We start from the raw sequence: 19,394 nt of genomic DNA on the forward strand, positions 1-19,394 counted from the left end.
ACCCTGCACTGCCCACTCCAGCAAAACAGGAAGGCTTCTCCCCTGTGAGCGCTGACTATCCTCTATACTGGGCTGGCCAGAGGCTAAACAGCCTCTAGAGCACAATGCTGTCTGGGTCCAACCAATTTTAATACTGAAGCAGCAGAAGCTCTTTGTACAAAAGAACAGATATAAAGGGGAAAAAAAGAGCATGGAGATCAGAACTAATAGCTAAGGATAGGACCCAAACACACTTGCTTTTGAAGGTACTGTGATAACTCATTGCCATACTCATAGATCTTTTCAGGCCTCCCCAGGCCAGGAGGATCTTTCCTGCAGTTATGTGGAAGACAAATTATAAATATATCCCCTACCAGAAAGGCAGAAAAACCATCCATGGCTCCACGTTCTTCCTCTTATCTACAACCTGGGCTCTATGGCCACCACTAATGTTTTAATTTGCAGAATGAGGCTGTGATTCTGTGAGGAACCAGCTGTACAACATGATAATCTCTTGATATAAATGGGACCCTGGAGGGAGACACTTGGGAATGCCCTCCAGCTCCAACATTACCAGAGAGTACCTAAAAATTTGAAACCACCATTCTCTGGCTAGTTTATCGATGTTTCATGGTGAGGTGTGTGTGAGGGAACTGAGGGTGTAAACATCAGTGAGGGTCAAGTTTAATAGGAATGAAGTGAACATAGCAGAGAACCCAGAATAAAACACTCTACTGAAAAACCAACAAAATTACAAGGAAACAAGAGAAAAAAAAAAGTGCTGAAGCTAAGTCATCAATAATCTTTCATTAAGTGCTGTCTATAGTTTAGTTTCTTACACTATTTGCTTGCTTGGCACAGAATCTCACTCAGACCTCCAACATATCTGGGCGTAGGAGAAGCAAGGCTTTCTGCTCTGAGCTCCACTTCTGGGAGCATGAATCAGGACAATCTCAGGAGCACTAAAGCTATAAAACAGTTTTGAGCTTGGGAAGTTGGTCTTCCAACAATCTGTGGCACCCTCAACAGAGAATACAACCTTCTGTTTTTTTCCCTGGCTCTACTCCTTTATTTTTATTTTTAAAGATTTTTATTTATTTATTCATGATAGAGAGAGAGAGAGAGGCAGAGACACAGGCAGAGGGAGAAGCAGGCTCCATGCAGGGAGCCCGATGTGGGACTTGATCTTGGGACTCCAGGACTGCGCCCTGGGCCAAAGGCAGGCGCTAAACTGTTGAGCCACCCAGGGATCCCCTGGCTCTACTCCTTTAGCAATTAGTAGCTTAGGATGGCCTGGCTAAGCAAAGCTTTCAAACTTGCAAGCTAAGGACAGACCAAAGGGCAGAAGGAGCAGCATGGTGTGCTTTCCAAGTTGGAAGAGAGCTGCAGAGCATGTCAGTACAAGTGCAGCTTCATGCCCCAAATATGGAGGAAAAGCAATTTCTCTGCAATGAGACTTGAAAGAAACTCTGAGGACATGCCTGCTGGAGCCCTGCAAAGAACAGGTGTCTCTAAATGTTTGCATTTGGTTGAAAATGTCTACTATCTATTTTCTTTCCAAAGGGTCCAATACTGATAAAAGCAAGCAGGGCTTGGCAATGCCAAGATGAGAAGATACAACCTGTGTTTAGAAGAAAAATAGCCAATCAGCATTCTGATGGGCAATCATGGCAGCCTGACTAGGAAGAAGTCAAATTGAATTACAGAAATAGATTTGGGTAGCCCAGAATATGGCCTGGACTTCATCTGTACTCACCCCAAACTGGAAATAGCCTAAAGCTCCCTCAAGAGAGGAGGGAGCAGTACCAGTACACTCACACAGTGGAATGCTACTCTGCAATAAAAAGGATATGGCCAACAACACAGATGGCTCTCAAATACATAATTCCATTGATAGGACACTGTTGCAAAGGTTAAGGTATAAGAACAGAAAACAGATCAGTGGCTGCCAGGGATTAGGGAAGGGCTAGAGTTTGACTCCAAGGGGGATGGAAGAATTTTCTGGGATGATCCAATATTTCTACTGTCTTGACTATGGTGATGATTACATGTATATGTTGCTTCTCAAAATGTATATGTTTGTCAAAACTGATAGAATTATATACTACAAATGATAAACCTAAATTTTCAAATTTATACTTAAATTTGAAAAAAAAAATGGCCTAGATAGGTAGCCTATACAAAATTTTGATTTTTGGGATACCTGGGTGGCTCAGTGGTTGAACGTCTGCCTTTGGCTCAGGTCATGATCCAGGGATCCTGGGATGGAATACCGCATCAGGCTCACCGCAGGGAGCCTGTTTCTCCCTCAGCCTATGTCTCTGCCTCTGTGTCTCTCATGAATAAATAAATAAAAATTAAAAAAAAAAATTAAGGTTTTATTTAACTTAAAGTGTTTTTGCTTAGTCAACTAGTTTGTAAGTATCTCAGAGGAACAATTTCAAAATGAAACACTTTTAAGGCTTCTAACTGTTCAATAAATTATTTAAAAAATTCAAGCCGAAAATAGTTTAGATGAGAAAAATCATGAGAAGAGTATAGAAAAAAATTCTATTGGTTTCCCAAAAGCAGCATAAGAAAGTATTAATTCTTGGCAACAGCTAAAGGAAAGCATGATGCCTTCCTCAACTGGCTAAATAGAAGAAATGTTTTGTTCAAATAAAGAAAAAAAAGTACTACTAAGTACATACCCCTATTGACATTTCTTTTCTACCTTGAAATAAAATCATGTGATATGGCTTAATGTGAATAAAATAATATCAAATTCTCTATCAAATGAAAATTCTATACTAGCTCAGAAATTATTTTATTGAATGACTTTCAATTTCCCAAATTTAACCAGCTGAAATTATACTGTGATAACCATTCAATTTAACCTTTAGAAATGAAGTCATTGCCTTTTAGTGGAAAAATCTGCATTTTATCATCAATAGGAAATACAATGCCTTTGGCTTATTCTACAAGACTTCTTTTTGTACTTTAAATTTAGCACTGAAAGAGCAGATGGTGGTATATGTGTGCCTCATACAAATAGTGGAGAAGTATTTACCTAGTTAGAATAAACTATCAACTATCCAACCCTGCTTTCTTCCAATATTCAATCCTCTTTCCCTAACTTGGATGAAGCGTGTGAAGCCCATTAGGGTGGTATGCCAAGGGATGTCCTTCCTCAAGTCTGCCAATCCACAGAATTACCTAAAAGTTATGACTTGTAATTGGTAAAGTCCAAAAAAGTTTCCACAAATAAAACCTACCTTTCTCCCATCCCAAACCATCCCTTTTCTCATTTCTCCATACTCTAACTTCCCGCCAGATTATTACAATTTTTTCTTAAATTGATATTCAGTGTTCAGTAAGACTGTAAATTACAGCCCTCCTTAGAGTGCTCCCTTCCTTTCTCCTGCGGACTTCTGCATGATGGCCTCATGAGGTCTGCCTCACAATGGATGTCCCAGGCGTTCCCTTCAATTCCCTTCACATCCTATCCTGGGCTGTGCTTCCTAGATCCATGACTTCTTTCTTGGTATACTTCCTTTCCATTAAAAAAAAAAATCCCTATTCTTATTTCACGTAGAAAATGTCTTCCCTCTCTGAGGTCAGGTAAGTATAGTATTGATTTCATAGTTTTATTCAGGAGATACACTATTCTGTTCATAAGTACTTTGAGTCAACAGACAAATTCCTTTTATAATCCATCAGCATAGTAATAAGGAAACTAGAGGAACTTCACACACTGGAAGACATATCTTCCAGTTATTTTCAGGTTAAATACTTTTCAAAAAAAACCGTGTAATTTATTCAAATTGTAGACATATGATTTGTACTAAAGAATTAAATTGGTTAAAAAAATAAAGGAAGCATTTCTATGTCAAACTGATAAAAATAAGTACAACTAATGATAACAGAAAAAGACCATATAGATTTAAAACAACTGTGCTGTTTGGGCATCTGTGTGGCTCAGTCGGTTAAGCATCTGACTCTTGATTTTGGCTCAGGTCGTGGATCTCAGGGTCATGAGACAGAGTCCCACGTTGGGCTTCAGGCTGAGCATGGAGTCTGCTTTAGATCCTCTCCCTTTTCCTCCTACTTTCTCTCTCTTAAATAAGTAAAATCTTTAAAACAACTGTTCTGTTACTTTTCTAAGAATGAAATGATGAATCTTTATAGGAAAACCATAATAGACATCCTGAACATTTTTGGAAAAAGGACAAGAGACTAGTCTAAAAACACAGCTTATACATGGCAGGTGACAGTGAGAATCTGGAACAAAGCAGACCAACCAGTCTACTGTTTTGGATATTAATTACAAGGCCATGATCAAAAATAACAAATTTGAAATACATTTTTTCTGTAAAGTTTTAGATCAATTTTTATCACTTCCAAAGTCTCTATAGGCAAGAGGTAAGAATTTATTACAGAAGCAGAAAATGGCTCGAGAGATAATTAATACGTGCAAAGTAAAGAATTTAAAAGACTGCCCGATGAAGCACAAGTTTCATTTCATGGGCAAATCAAGAACTCAAGGGCAAGGAAATTGATGTCATGCTAAACTCTACCCCACCTGAGATAAGAACCAAACCTCAGAAAAGGATAAAGGGGAAAAAAAAAAAAAAAAAAAAAAACCAGTAAGCAATCTGTGACATAAAATTTAAGAAATCAAAATAAATATTATAAAAGGTTAAAGGATTAGAATGATTCCAATATTTCCTTAAAGTACTTTGAACATTCATTTTTGCCTGGAGACATAGCAATTTAGGTTCAATGAATCTTATTTTTTTTTAAAGATTTTATTTAAAACAAAACAAAACAAAACAAAACAAAAAAGATTTTATTTATTCATGAGAGGCAGAGAGAGAGAGAGAGAGAGAGAGAGAGAGAGAGAGAGAGAGAAGCAGAGACACAGGCAGAGGGAGAAGCAGGCTCCATGCAGGGAACCCAACGTGGGACGCGATCCCGGGTCTCCAGGATCACACCCTGGGCTAAAGGCGGCACTAAACCGCTGAGCCACCCAGGGATCCCCAAGTCCTACATTTTTAGAGTTAATAAAAATAGACAAAAAATGTGGGAGAGGAAGTTCTAGTTTTTGAGATATGGAGAAAAATGACAACTATTACAGCAGGAGTTTATTACTAATTAAGACAGAAGGTGATCAGTATTTTGAATATATCAAACCAAACTCTAGTCATTTCACTCAATAAAGATTTATAGGTGATGTTAAAAAAAAAAAAACAAACCTACATGCATCCTTTGGCATAAGTGTCCACTTTATGGGATCATACTAAGAAAATAATTACAGACTATGAATTAGCTAGAGGAACAAAATGTTTATGAAAGAAAAAAATAATCAAAATAACTTAAATATTTAAGAACAGAATGCTGATGAAATAAATTACAGTACATCAAGAAGACCAGATAGACATTAAAAGTATGGTTCAAGGGACACCTGGGTGGCTCAGCGGTTGGGCATCTGCCCTTGGCTCAGGGTGTGATCCCGGAGTCCTGGGATCGAGTCCTGCCTGAATCAGGCTCTTTGTGTGGAGCCTGCTTCTCCTTCTGCTTGTGTCTCTGCCTCTCTGTCATGAATAAATAAATAAAATCCTTAAAAGAAAAAAAAAAAAAGTATGGTTCAAGAAGGCATTCATGTGGAAAAATAAAATTAACCGGAAAAAGCAATTAAGTACCTACTATGTGCCAGGCACTGTTCAAGGTGCTGTGTAGTTAAGAATAAAACAAAGCTTCTCTCCTAAAAATAGTTTATATCATTTAAAGAGGGGGAAAGGAGGGGGTAAATAAAATTTAAAAACCTACATTTTGATAATAGGGTTGTATTTTTATTAAATAGATGTATTTTTATTAAAAAATTTCTGATGTAGGAGAGATCATTTTCTTCTTTTGGCTTATTTATATTTGATGCATTTAAAACAAAAAAAAAATTTGACAGAAAATCTTTGGTACAGAAATGTGTTAAGTTTTTGTTTTCCAAAGAAAATATATTAACATTCAGTGCTGATTCAGCTCTGCCCAGACAAACTCACAAATTATTCAGGTCAGATAACTGTCTCTCTGGTTTTTTAAGAGCCCAATATAATATTTTCCACAGTGATAACAGGCTTAAATTGTAATGAAACTATCCTTACAGAAAAGGGTAGTTTGAAATGTAGTGTTTTGGATATACTGGGGAATTCTAATTTCTCCTAAAAAACAAAAAACAAAACAAAACAAAAAAAACAAAAACAGATTTAACTCTGCCTCACCTAGTGACTTTATAATTCTGGTTTCATGTCACCAGATGTGGATACGGTACTGGGGTTCTGTAAGTATGACCCTCAGGATCTAGCTTATCAATGGAAACCATGTACCCCAGAATGCATGAGTTAATGGCAATGCAAAGAGTTTTTTTGATCAAGATACCCAAAGAAATTTGTCATATCTTTCTTCAAGAGTACATATGTAATTATGGATACTCTGGATTTCTTACTCATTGAAAATTACACAGAGGGGCACCTGGTGGCTCAGTCGGTTAAGCATCTGCCTTTGGCTCAGGTCCTGATCCCAGGGTCCTGGGATCGAGTCCCAAGTCAGGCTTTCTGCTTGGTGGGTTGCCTGCTTCTCCCTCTCCCTCTGCGGCTCCCTCTGCTTGTTCTCTCGCAATCTGTCTCAAATAAAAAAAAAAAAAAAAAAAAAAAAAAAAAGAAAGAAAAAAGAAAACTACACAGACACCATCATTACACACATTTATCTACTTGCTATTCTTAGGAAACCCCCAACAGTGATGGCATAGAGCCACAAGACACTGTCTTGGGGATAATCCAATTGGGACAATTAGCTCTTGCTCCCTATGCCCCTTCAGGCAGTTAAAACTGCTCTAACTAAAGCCACGAGTAACCGGTGTTGCTAAATCCACTGGACAGTTCTTGATCATCTTTCTTGACCTTAAAGCAAGATGGTCAAGTCTTGTATTGTAAGGCTCTCTCCTCCTAATTACTAGGATTTTTCTGATAGCTCAGAAAGCACCTTTCAAAGTCTGTTTGGTGGGTGACATCCCACCTATACATGATCTTTAAGTTTTGGAGATAAAGGGCTTGGCCTAGGAACTCTTCTCTTGATACTCTCTGGGAACTTTGTATATTCACACACATATATATACAGCCCTTAAGTTCATGTATGAATCCAGTCTACTTTTTGGGGCTCTGGACCACTTGAATGGTTCATGGGTACCTCAATTTTAACATGTCTAGAAATTCTTAGTGCCTCCCCCAGCCCCCACCAAATCTATACCACCAGTGTTTCCCATATGGAAAAAGCAGTACTACCAATCACCCAATATCTGTAGTTGGGCACTTAGAGTGCTTATGCCTGACACCCAGGTTTATCCCCCTGATGCAAGCAATGGCCAAATTCTAACAGTCCTACCACCAAACTAGATGTCAAATTTATTTTTGCACATCCACTGTCACAGCCCCAGTTCCAGCCACTGTCTAGTCCTCCAGTAACTAGTGTCCTAAAGTCACTGTTTCAAGTTTATATCCAAAAGCAGCCAGGGTAGGGGCAGTAGGGTAAGTATATCATAATACAGAGATATAATGATAAAATGCTGACCTAATTAGTTCTTCCCTTGTTAACGATTTCTCATTATTTTTCAGACAAATTTCAAAATCTTTCCTCAATGATCACAAAGTAAATGTTTCAATCATTTGCTGTCTTAATTCCAATCACTATCTTCAACATTCCAGCAATAATGGCCTTGCCTTTTGAACCTAAGCAAGTTCCTATTTCAGGAACTTTCCTGTACAATTTCATTTTTTTTTTTAATTTTTATTTATTTTATGATAGTCAGAGAGAGAGAGAGAGACAGACAGACAGACAGACAGACATAGGCAGAAGGAGAAGCAGGCTCCATGCACCGAGAGCCCGACGTGGGATTCGATCCAGGGTCTGCAGGATCGCGCCCTGGGCCAAAAGGAGGTGCTAAACCACTGCGCCACCCAGGGATCCCATGCAATTTCATTCTTTAGCCCTGAACAAGATCTTCAACTAACTTCTTCTTTGACCTCACTTTAAAATCATTTAAAAGACTGTCTCTGACAATGTGGAATGAGTTTGGGCCCTGAGCACACACACTCACTACTAGCACAAGTGTAATTATAGAAAGAATTGCATATGCCTTATAAGGACTGTAACCGTCTTGTTCAAGGTTACATCCTCAACACCCGGCACTGTGTCTGACATAAGCAGCAGTTGATAAATACTATTGTTTGATCATTCATTCACTGACTCAACATGACAAATGCATTTTAAAAACAGGCCAGATGGCGTATGTTAAATGTCTAAAGAGATAAAGAGGTGGTAAAAGAACTCAGAAGAGGGAGGGTTATGATCTGCGACTTGAATTGGATGGAGAGTTTAGAATACAAATACAACTGATGATGATGGTGGTAGTTATCATTTATAGCAGACTTTCTGTATGCTCAGCAATTTAATAATAATAATCACCATCACATGAACCACTACCCTGTTGAACTCTTATTGTGTCAACTGTTGTTAAGTGCTCTGCATGTATTAAGGCATTTGCTCATACCACAACCTAATGAGGTAAGGGCCATGAGTATTCATTTCATAGTGGAAAAACTATGGCATGGAGTTATGGGTAAAATCACCACCTCACAGTGACAAAGTAATAAGGAATGGAGCTGGGACTTGAGCTTGGGTCATTAGATATTGGACCCATGCTACTACTCAGGATTCCATAGTGCCACTATATGGTAGGAAACATGCACACTTTCTGCTGCATCCTTCTATAAGCCTGTCCACTTCTAGGGTACTTAACTATCACAGTTAACCCTGTACCTAGCAGCAAGGGTCACATATTTTTCCAAAAACGGTATCATACTGCTTTTTGATGATCTGCCATCATACTAGCAAGTCAAATCTAAATTAGGCTCTGTGAAGAGATACAAAAAAGACCTCCCCTTCCTAGGAGTTTAGAAACTAGTGAGGAAAACCACTGCACATTTCAACTTGAGAATAGTTACCGTCAATATACCAATAAATGCATAATCATGATAGTAAATGATTATATAAATGCTGAAGAAAGGCCTGATCAGAAGGCAGTGAAAATAAAAAGGGGAAACTACCTGGAAGAAGAGAGATGCCCTGAAGGAGGAGAAAGGCAAGGTCAGGAGAGAAGGGACAGCACTCCAAGAAGAAATCCCATTCCAGAAATGCTAATTAATAACATCATCAGTCAGGGACACCTGGGTAGCTCAGCGGTTGAGCATTTGCCTTCAGCTCAGGGTATTACCCTGGGTCTGGGGATCGAGTACTACATCGGGCACCCTGTGAGCAGCCTGCTTCTCTCTCTGCCTAGGTCTCTGCGTTTTTCATGAATAAATAAAACCTTAAAAAAAATAGTTAAGAACTGAGAAACTGAAACAGGGGTATAGACTGAATATGACCTGAAAGAAAATAAATAGTTTTTACAGTGGGTGAAGTATTTGGGCATGCTGCAGTAATGTATTATCAACAGAACTCTAAATTCAAAACGTTGGTAATAGCTTTTATTCTCAGACACCTCCCAAATCTGATACTGTCTTAGGAACTTTATCATTTCTTCCTGAGAACACCATTTTCTGAAGAACTGAGGCACAAAATTACTAGGTAATTTCAAGCTGAGGCTGAGTTCTGATTCAAGGATATTTATCTGGACATCAACATTGCATTCATGTCCAAAATTCTGTACAATATATTCTGTAGGAAATATGTTGGAAGCATGCTAAATAAAGCCTTAAAATACGAGTAAGCTCTAAAATGACTTATTTTGAGATGTTTATATAAGCAATAGCCACAGGACAAAATGAGTTCAATCTAGGGCTAATTAGTGTTATGATGGTGAAGTGGAGAGTGAAGACAGGGCTGGTCAGAAATATTTCAAGTTCTATCACATCACTCAGCAGCCATGGGACAGAGAAGACAACACAATCACACACCTGAACCTGGGAATAAAAAATTTTATTATTTACCCTCAAAACACCCTAACATTCATTTAGCCACGCCTGTAATGTGCTCATTTAACCAATTTGGACCCATGAAATAGAATCAAAGAACAGTACCCACATGCACCCAGAGAATGGGAAAGAAAACTCAAGACCATGAACTGATACCCAAATCTATCCTAGAGACCACTCCCTGTAGATCCTTGCTCAGAATCCTTCCTACCAGAACTCACTTGAGCTTTCAGATTAGCAGTGCCCATTGCGTGACTAGAAATATCATGGGATCAAAGACATTGGAAAAGTTCAGTGGAGTGACCAGTGCATAGATTGTCATTCTTTTTCTCTGTCTCTCGTCATATCCTCTTTTCCCCCACTGCATCATACAGTCTCAAAGTCTCTATTTCCAAGCACATCATAGACACTTATGCCACTGTACTAGTGCCCTGCAGACTAGTCTAAGAGGGAGGCTGTTTGGTTCCCAGCAAATTCTTCAAAATCTGGTTTTAGGGACCTGTGCAACTCAAAAAATAAGCACCTACAGCAAGTAAGGGAAGTCACATCATTGTTTGGAAAAAATGCTCCTCAACTCCCTCAATTTTCTTTCTCCTCATGCTGAACAAAGGAATAAAGTAGAGTCATTATTAGAGCTCAGGACACTGAAATGAAAGCCAGGACCCTGTTTCTAAGGGGCTCATTTGCATGCATTCCTGTGCCTGAAGTCATAGTTAAATAAAGAATCAGAAGGGAATCAGAAAAAATCTGAGGCAGATAACTTCCTGAAACAGAGTTCAGTGCAGGGACATATCAAGTCTGATTATTTTGGAAAGAAGAGGTTTTATTATCAGAAACAACAAATTAAGAATGCCTGTCTTTGATAGTGCTCCACCTCTGGGCAAGTCACTTGATCAGATGTTTCTTCAGAGGTGCTGAATTGCACAGCTGGGACACACTTAGCAAATGTCAAACTGTGCCCTGTCTTCAATGTCCAATCTCTTTACTTCAATTGGCTATGGTGCCTAAATTTTCTACAAAAGCCTACTGGTGAACATAATGGCAGACCAAGTAAGGTACAGGCATAGAACCATGCATTCTGTAGATGAGAGACTCACTTTAGAACTTTAAAAAAAATTACTATCACAACCAAATGGATCTTCACATTTCTAGGCATATAGCAGGCAATAAAATAAAGGCCTTTCAAAGCACATGATTACATGATCTCTTATTGGCCAATTTATAAATTGGTTTTCTAGTTCTCTCTTGTTTCTGTAATGGCTTCCCCTTTTAAAGAATAATTCCCCAAAAGGGAAAAGTCATGACTATGTATGTATGTATTTATTTAAAGTAGGCTCCACATCCAGCACAGAGCCCAGTGTGGGGCTTGAACTCAGAACTCTGAGTTCAAGACCTGTGCTGACATCAAGACTTGGGACACTCAACTGATTGAGCCACCTCGGTATCTCCAAATCACAACTTTAATACAAACATAGAATATGAACACATCAAATATTTATTTTAACCCACAAATTAATGAGGGAGCCAAGAAGATATTACAACTTATTCAAAAGAGAATTTGAGGACCATATATATATAGGCAACTAGGACACAGAAGTGAATTTACAAAAGATGCAAAACTGTACAGTAAAACTAGAGTGAACATGTAAAATTTGAAATTATTTCTTTTACAGGGTGGAAATCAACTGTGTGTTAAGTATAGGACGACATTTGTACAAGCAGGAGATCATTTGCATCACATGGGCTTTTACGAGTTAAATTCTCTCTCTGCAGAGGTGCAAAACTGCCCAGACACAAAGGAACAGACTTGGACAGAATCAGATAACCCCAAGGGGTTTTCTAGGCAGAACCCAGAATTCAAAGATTACCGAGTCATCTGTGTGCCTGTCCCAAAATCTTTAATAATTTCTTCTGATACTCCCAACTAAAGATGAGATACTATGTATCTCGTGCCCTATGGTGCAAAATGAAGAAATAAACAAACAAAAAATGTACTGCCACTAACAAAACCATGCACACACACATAAAAAGAACAGAACTCAGTGGAAAAGTGGATTAAATTTGTAAAAGGAGGTGCCTTAAATATAACCATCACGAATTGTGGTAAACACTGAAACACAATCTTGAAACAATTCCAGCATTTCTTTCCAGTTTTCATTGAGAAACTCACTCAATCTGAGAAAGACTTCTCTCCTATGCCCACTGAAAGCATAAATCCTTTCAAATTTCATTAGAAGGAGAAGGGGATACCCCTGCAGTTCTGGGGAGTTTGAATAAAGAGCTTCAAAAAAATAAGAACTGGCCACAAAGGACTTCTATGGCTGAAAGGAACAATGGACAAAAGACAATGAAGCAATGCCCTCAACTGTTAGGGAGAGCAACTAGCTGAAAGCAGACTCCCCCAGTACAATCAAGGTCACCTTAAAAACATCCAACTCTGGAGGGGAGGAGTGGGGAAAAAAGAAACAAATTAAAGAGAAAAGACCCCCATCCATCTGAGCAGCTGAGAAACTTCCAGAGTAGCTGCCAATTTGGCATCATAGGTCCCTGTGCCACAGGGCTGCAGTACATGTTTCTGTGCTACGAGAATCCAAGTCAACGAGCCTTCTAAATATATAGGAGAAATGAAAGAAAACCACCACCAGAACCTACCACCAGTACTAATCATGGCTTCCCCACAAGGGGCCATCATATCTATGAAGCACATCATGCTGGCTCTAGAGAGCAAGGTCAGCAGACAGTGAGGGTTTCTGTGGGATTTCCCCAGGGTGGCAAATGCACAGCCCACCTGTGGGGTCAGTGGCTATGCTATGAATGGAGCTCTAGTGCTAAACAAACCTCCAGGTCACAGAAGCCCACCAGGCAGAACCACAGGCCACGGCCTTGTGTAGTTGGTACAAAAAGGGACATTAGAACAAGCTCTGAGGCTAAGAAAGAGTAAGAGAAGGGAGGGCTATTTAAACAAGACAAAAATAACAAACATGAGTAATGGTGCCATCAAGATACAGTGATTTGAAAGAACAGAAGGGTTGTTGAAGAAGACTGTAGATTAATGCAAGACCATTTATCCATGTGGGCCAGAAGACATGAAAGGAAAACTAATTTCACATTGACTTAACTTACATAGCCTCTGGGTGATGGTGTGGCTTTCACCTTCTTTACACTTACTGGGCAAACCACTTTAAACTTCTCTTTAGCCAAAAAGAATATTATTATTTAACTCTTCCAATAAGGCCCAACTTCATGGGGAAATAGGGAAAGAGAATTTCTGTAAAGAGCCCCTAGTCTCTTACAAAAGGAAGATAGCTTAAATACCCTAAGGAAAAGAGGACAGTACTTGTATAAGAAGACACTGAAAACTCAAGAACTAAAGAAAAGGTCAGGAGAAGATGTTGAAGAAAAATCCTATTCATTCATTCATTCATTCATTCATTCATTCATTTTTAGGGAGAGAGCATACACACACAAAGTAGGGCAGAAAGAGTCTTAAGCAGACTATGCACTGAGCACAGAGCCTGACATGGGGCATTTCAATCCCAGGATTCCGAGATCACAAACTGAAACAAAACCAACAGACACCCAACCAGCTGTGCCACCTAGGCACCCTTATTTACTTATCTTAAAAGGAATAACTTCGATCCTTGAGGTTTTCATGTTAGAACCTCACTGGTCAATTCTATAAGCCCATCTTTCATGATATTCTAGAGCAAGAGAGACCCAAATTTTTGACATTTTACTTCCTATCCCCAGAGCTAGCCTGTGGGTCACTCCAGGCCCTGCTTTAAGGAAATTCTTATTATTAATACTACGCATGTCCAACAAAATCATCACAAAGAGGTTACCAGAAAGTTTGCATGTAATAAGAGCAAGGAACCAAAGTCCAAGTGAACACAGCAGCATTTAACATAAAAAAAAAAAAGACACAAGGATTTACTGAAGGCAAGGAAGGAAAGCAAGCAATAGCAATATGAACAGAGGAGCTGCCATGACTCTGAATCAAGAGGCAGAGATGTTCAGAGGAGGGAAACTCCATCTGACAGACCTGCAGAAGTTCGACTAGATAGGGTGCTGGTCCCTGCTCTATCCCCTTGCACTGCTGTCAAAAAACAAAGTTCCTAATTCCTCGCGCACCAGGAAGGAAAGAACAGACACAATAGGAAACAGAGGATGAGGGAAACAGACGGTGTGACTCACTGAGTACTACTCACACACCAACAGAAGAGGAAGAAGTGGAGGGAGGCACAGGAAAAACTCAGTGCCTGCTGGCTGTGACCTGAGGAGTGGGTAGGTTCCGTAGAACAATAACTGATGTGTCTGATTTACCAGAACAACAGTAAGCCACGCACCAGCCCCATTTTATTGCCTGTTTTACATTCTCTATCTGCAGGGATCATATTTATTACAGAGCAGGCTACAGCAAAAACAATAATAAAGCTAAGATAAGAAACAGCCTTATATTCCACTGACACGCACATTCCAATTTTCGTCTTCTGGTAAGGGAGGAGTGGAGACAGGATCCAGGAAAGACAAAACACACTAAGAATAAAAACATGAACCTATAAAGTGAAGCAGTTACCACAGAACCATCTTCCAAAACAAATCTGATCTAGTGCCAAGCCTGTCAAATTCTTCCACTGGTTTTAAATTCATAGGAGGAAAAAAATAAAAAAAATTAAAAATAAATAAATAAATAAATAAATTCATAGGAGGAACATCTTGGCCTAAAGGAAAACCAGAGGATTACAGAAAAGACAACAAAGATACCACTTTCTTCTGGAAACATCAGAAATAAAGGAAACTAGTAAACTTCTTCAGGATCCAAATTACTGGACTGGCAGTATTCTTTTCTTAGTGGTACCCTGAGAACACATGCAAAAGATGCAGAAAAACCAAGTTTAACTAAAATATCCCTGTCCAAGGGTGGGGTTCACTCAGTTGGTATTACACACAGATGCTGTATACCTTATGGAAAACACAGCACTGGGCAGCCCCGGTGGCCCAGTGGTTTAGTACCGTCTTCAGCCTGGCGTGTGATCCTGGAGACCTGGGATCAAGTCCCATATCAGGCTCCCTGCATGGAGCCTGCTTCTTCCTCTGCCTGTGTGTCTGCCTCTTTCTCTATGTCTGTCATGAATAAATGAATAAAATCTTTATTAAAAAAAAAAAAAGGAAAACACAGCACTTAAATAAATAAATAAATAGAAATGAAATGAAATGAAATGAAATGAAATGAAATGAAAGAAAACACAGCACTCAGCTGACCTTAGTGGCAAAAATCATCTGTATTAACAAGAAAACAACAGAGAAGAGAACCACCCAAAAGTTGGGAGCTAATAACATTTTTGAAAAATCAAAAACCTGTAACAAGCTCATAATATGGGAAGTGCTGCAAAAGGCTCTAACAGCATAGCGGAACACGAAGTTAAAAAGCATGTCAAGTAGCCAATAAATGTCCAGTCCAGTCCCAGAAAGCCAGTGAGTGGATATGAAAAGGACCCCTGTCTCACTGCCCAAAGGCTAGTGTCTCTCTTCCCAAAGCAGGCACTCTTTCTCCCACTCCTATGCTGGGACTACACTCCCTTTTTACCACAGGAAGTCAGCTACACAGGCCTTACTCTTGTTAATACTCTGTACAAGGCCTTTTAAGGTACTCTTGACCATTACACAGTGAAATTGTCTTTGAAAGTGCAAGAGGAAGAGATATGGACAATGAGGATAAACTCAACCCTAAAAGTAGAAGGCCATTAAGCCTAGAACAAATTTCATTATGACATAACATCGTCTGTATAGCATATTTCTTGAGGGTGTTTAGGAGACAAAAATGTGATTAGTTTATATGTGTCTTGTTTTTATTCCAAGGATGTGTATTGGGATGGGAAGAGGCATTATGCGTAAATACTGGTCTACACTAAATTATTTTGGCAGTATGTTGCATATCTGATCAGTTCAACCAACACTTCCATTTACCATGACCTGCACTTAAGAGGGGGAAATATGAACTGGGGACAGACCCAGTTAAAAAGAAGAAGAAGGAGAAAAAAAAAGGAACTCAGAAAATTTTACAAAACCATTATGCATGTATGTATCTGTATTGAGGGTGTTGTCTTCATTGCTTGTAAGCTATTTGCATGTCCCCCTTGGACCGTAACATCACCAGCATGCTTTAGGAAGCTGAAAAGCCATACATTTCACTGAAATGGCATAAGGGAGCCCAACACACACATACGTTAATACAACATTGTAATGGAAAGAAGGGAGGGTTAAAAGCAGAAGACAAAACTCCTCTATTGGGGGGGGGGCACACACACAGAAGCCTGCACTCAGAGCTGAATCGTATGTGATGGAGGTAGACAAGGTCACTCTGACATCTATTTAAATGGAACAGCTTTTTCACTTTCTCACACTTGTTCAAGCTTTCCTTGTTTATTTATGTGATAACTGAGGGAGATTTAACTCACACGTATTTTTAAATAACATGAGAGCAAACCAATTTTCCAAAATCAAGACAGAAAGGAGAATAAAGATATGTATGAAAATGAGCTATCGTTGGGGAGGGAGGAGCCAAAAAAAAGGGGGGGGGATGAAGACAAGTTTCATTAAGACCTTTGCTGAAAAAAGGAAAAAAAGAAAACACCCAAATGCCTCAAGGCATAAGCAGAAGAGTCGAAGATGGCAATAAAGAACATTAGGATACTACACTAGCAGGGCCAAAAGCACAGACCTGAGGCAAGTGTGACTCCATTCAAAAATCTGCTGAGGACCTTCACCTCACTGCCAATGGGTAAGGTGAGCAAGAACATGAACTCCACAGCCCAAAAGTATCGCCATCCCGAAGGTGTATTTCAGCTTCTAGAATGCCCTGGAGTGCAGGCCTGACGTAAGTTTTTTTTTTCTCCTTCCATCTGAACAGCCAGATTACTCACCATCTCAGATTACTCCACCATCTTCAACAAAAGAGTATTAAGGGAAATATTGTTGAGAATACCACAGGAGACACACGGGGCAATTGTTAGGTATGTTTAACGACAAGGTGAGCCACAGGGAAAACAGGCCTTAAAACTAGCAGGCCAGGAGTCACACCTCTTAACAAGGAGCCTTTAGTAGATACATCTTGGTCACCCAGGGCTTGAAGGCCACTGCCAACAGGTTTCTGGGCTTCAGAGGAATCTTAGCTACAAAGAATGTGTATCAATGTACAGCACTCATCATCAGACAGACACACAACTTTTTGACAAAAGTCCACTCAATGTAAGGAATACTATTTAATATGTAGTTTGAAGTGACTGGTCAGAGTAAGAAAAGTTCAAGAGAATCCCATTGCTTAAAATGAACACGGTACTGCTATACCCAAGCAAGGGACAGCTGGCCAGACACATTTATAATAAGCAATCACAAGGAACAATAAGCAAAGTCTCAGCCAGGCTCGAGAACAGAACATAACAAGAAGATAATACACTCTAATCCATCATTGCCGTGGGCCAGGCTGAGCTCAAGAAGCTTTTGTTTATAGGAGCATTTTCTTCTGGGTGCCCAAGGCAAGCTCCCTGAGTAACCATGCTAAGATTTACTAGCCCTTCCTCAGTCATCTTCCCTGGGCAATGTAGTGCCCCCTACACATGACCTGGATCCTCTCCTTAACCATAAATTACTAATGGAGTTGAAATGGATTGTGTGTGTCCCAGGAAGAGAGGGTAAACCGATGAGCCAACAAACCTCTGGACACCTTCAAATCAACACCTAAGCGGCTCACTCTTCCCCTAGTTGGTTCTGTTTCTCTTCATAGCAGTTGCTGCTACCTGACTCTGCCACTCCCCTTTCCCACTTGGGATGCCAAGGACTTCTATCAGTTTTGTTCACTGTCACATTCTTAGTGCCTACAGCAGTTCAGGCACAATAGGCACTCAGATACTTGCTGAATAAATGAATAAACCTTCTCAAATAACAAAAGTATCTTCTTCAGCCAAGAGATTCTAAATGTGCAAAAGTAAAGTCCTATTCATTAAGTAGTCACTTGGACACAGCCCTTTGGGAGCTCACTAAGTATTTATGCCTCCCATTCTTCTACATCATCTATATGTATTAGCTCACAGGATGCATACACATTCCTCCCACTTAGAGGCAACAAGAGGAAAAAGCAGCCATAAGGAAATTATGACAAATTTTTAAGGTTGTCCTAAAATCTACACTTAACTTTTTTCCATTAAGACTTTCCAGTCATAGCGATAATTAAACAGAGATTAAAAAAGGAAGTAATTTTTTCATACACAATTGGCAAGAAATATCGTCTTACTCCTCATAATTAAGAAATGGAAAGGCAACAGAGTAATAGTTCAGGTGAAGAGACAGGAGGAGGTTTTATGCCCTAGTTTGAATTCTGCTTTTTCAGAATATAGAACAGGATCTCCATAGATGCATAAGCAGCAGCCCTGGAAAAATTCACATTCTGTGTCTGAAAACAAACGAGCTACAGAAAACACATAAGCTGAAGTCCTTTGGTGAATAAGCAGCCAAGCTCTTGGCGCCTCTGAACCACACAGCTCTATTCAGGGACACAACTCACCCCAGATATGTCTGCGACACGGTGGATAGGCACTTCCTTCTTGCTATGCAATCCTTTGCCATTCTTAATAGCTCTGTAAAGGAAGAAGAAAAAACTCAATTAATACACAAATCACATTAAAAAGGGTAGGAGGGTGGGAAAAAAGGGGTGAGAAGAGAGGTTGTTCAAATGCGGGGGGCCTATCACCACACAAGTCACACTGCACAATGCTGAGTAGCCAGTCTCTGCAGGAGCATTTGGTAGAGGGGAGAAGACAAGCTTGCTCTTCTAAGCCCAGTTCCAAGGACCTGGCTGCTAGTTTCAGCTAACAGTGTGCCTGGTAATCAGAGAGAGCTTCCGAACTTGTTTCCAAATTAAAGGCATTGTTCCAGGCACAAAAGAAGAATCAGTTGGAAGAACACACTCCTAAGAAACAGAAGTAATAATGTTTCTTTCTGCATTTAATCACACAAAACATTTTAAATGCAAAATATGCAGTTAGTGTTCCAATTCTAATGGAAATAAGTTCCTCCCAGGTAGAAAGATAAGTTGCCCTGAACAAAGAAACACTGTACCGTACAGAAAAGTCATTTTTAAAAGTGGGGGAAAAAATTAGCAAAGGCTACAGTAAGTGACATTAAGCCTCATTTTAAATCAGTTTCAGGTTATAACAGATTACAACAGCAGATGTAGTGGCGGAACTCTGTCACATATCTGATCACTGCTTGGTTTGCTCCAATCTCCCATCTTTTATCTCTTAATCCCCTGAGTGGTAACTTCAGGGACAGAAGCCTAAGCATCACTGGGTGTGATCATTCATGTTAACAATGAACACTATTAGATTAAACTTTCCTACATACTGCAGACCAAAA

At 39.6% G+C, this 19,394-nt stretch overlaps 1 protein-coding gene across 1 annotated transcript in view; it reads right to left on the bottom strand.

The window, feature by feature from the left end:
• SND1 (staphylococcal nuclease and tudor domain containing 1) overlaps positions 1-19,394 on the bottom strand; it is a 417,294-nt gene that overhangs the window by 154,181 nt on the left and 243,719 nt on the right. The window contains exon 14 of the mRNA XM_026010782.2: positions 18,544-18,616. Within this exon, the coding sequence (XP_025866567.2) occupies positions 18,544-18,616 (73 nt within the window). The remainder of the gene's footprint in view (positions 1-18,543; positions 18,617-19,394) is intronic.

Source organism: Vulpes vulpes, chromosome 7, assembly GCF_048418805.1.
Source record: "Vulpes vulpes isolate BD-2025 chromosome 7, VulVul3, whole genome shotgun sequence".
Classification (NCBI taxonomy): domain Eukaryota; kingdom Metazoa; phylum Chordata; class Mammalia; order Carnivora; family Canidae; genus Vulpes; species Vulpes vulpes.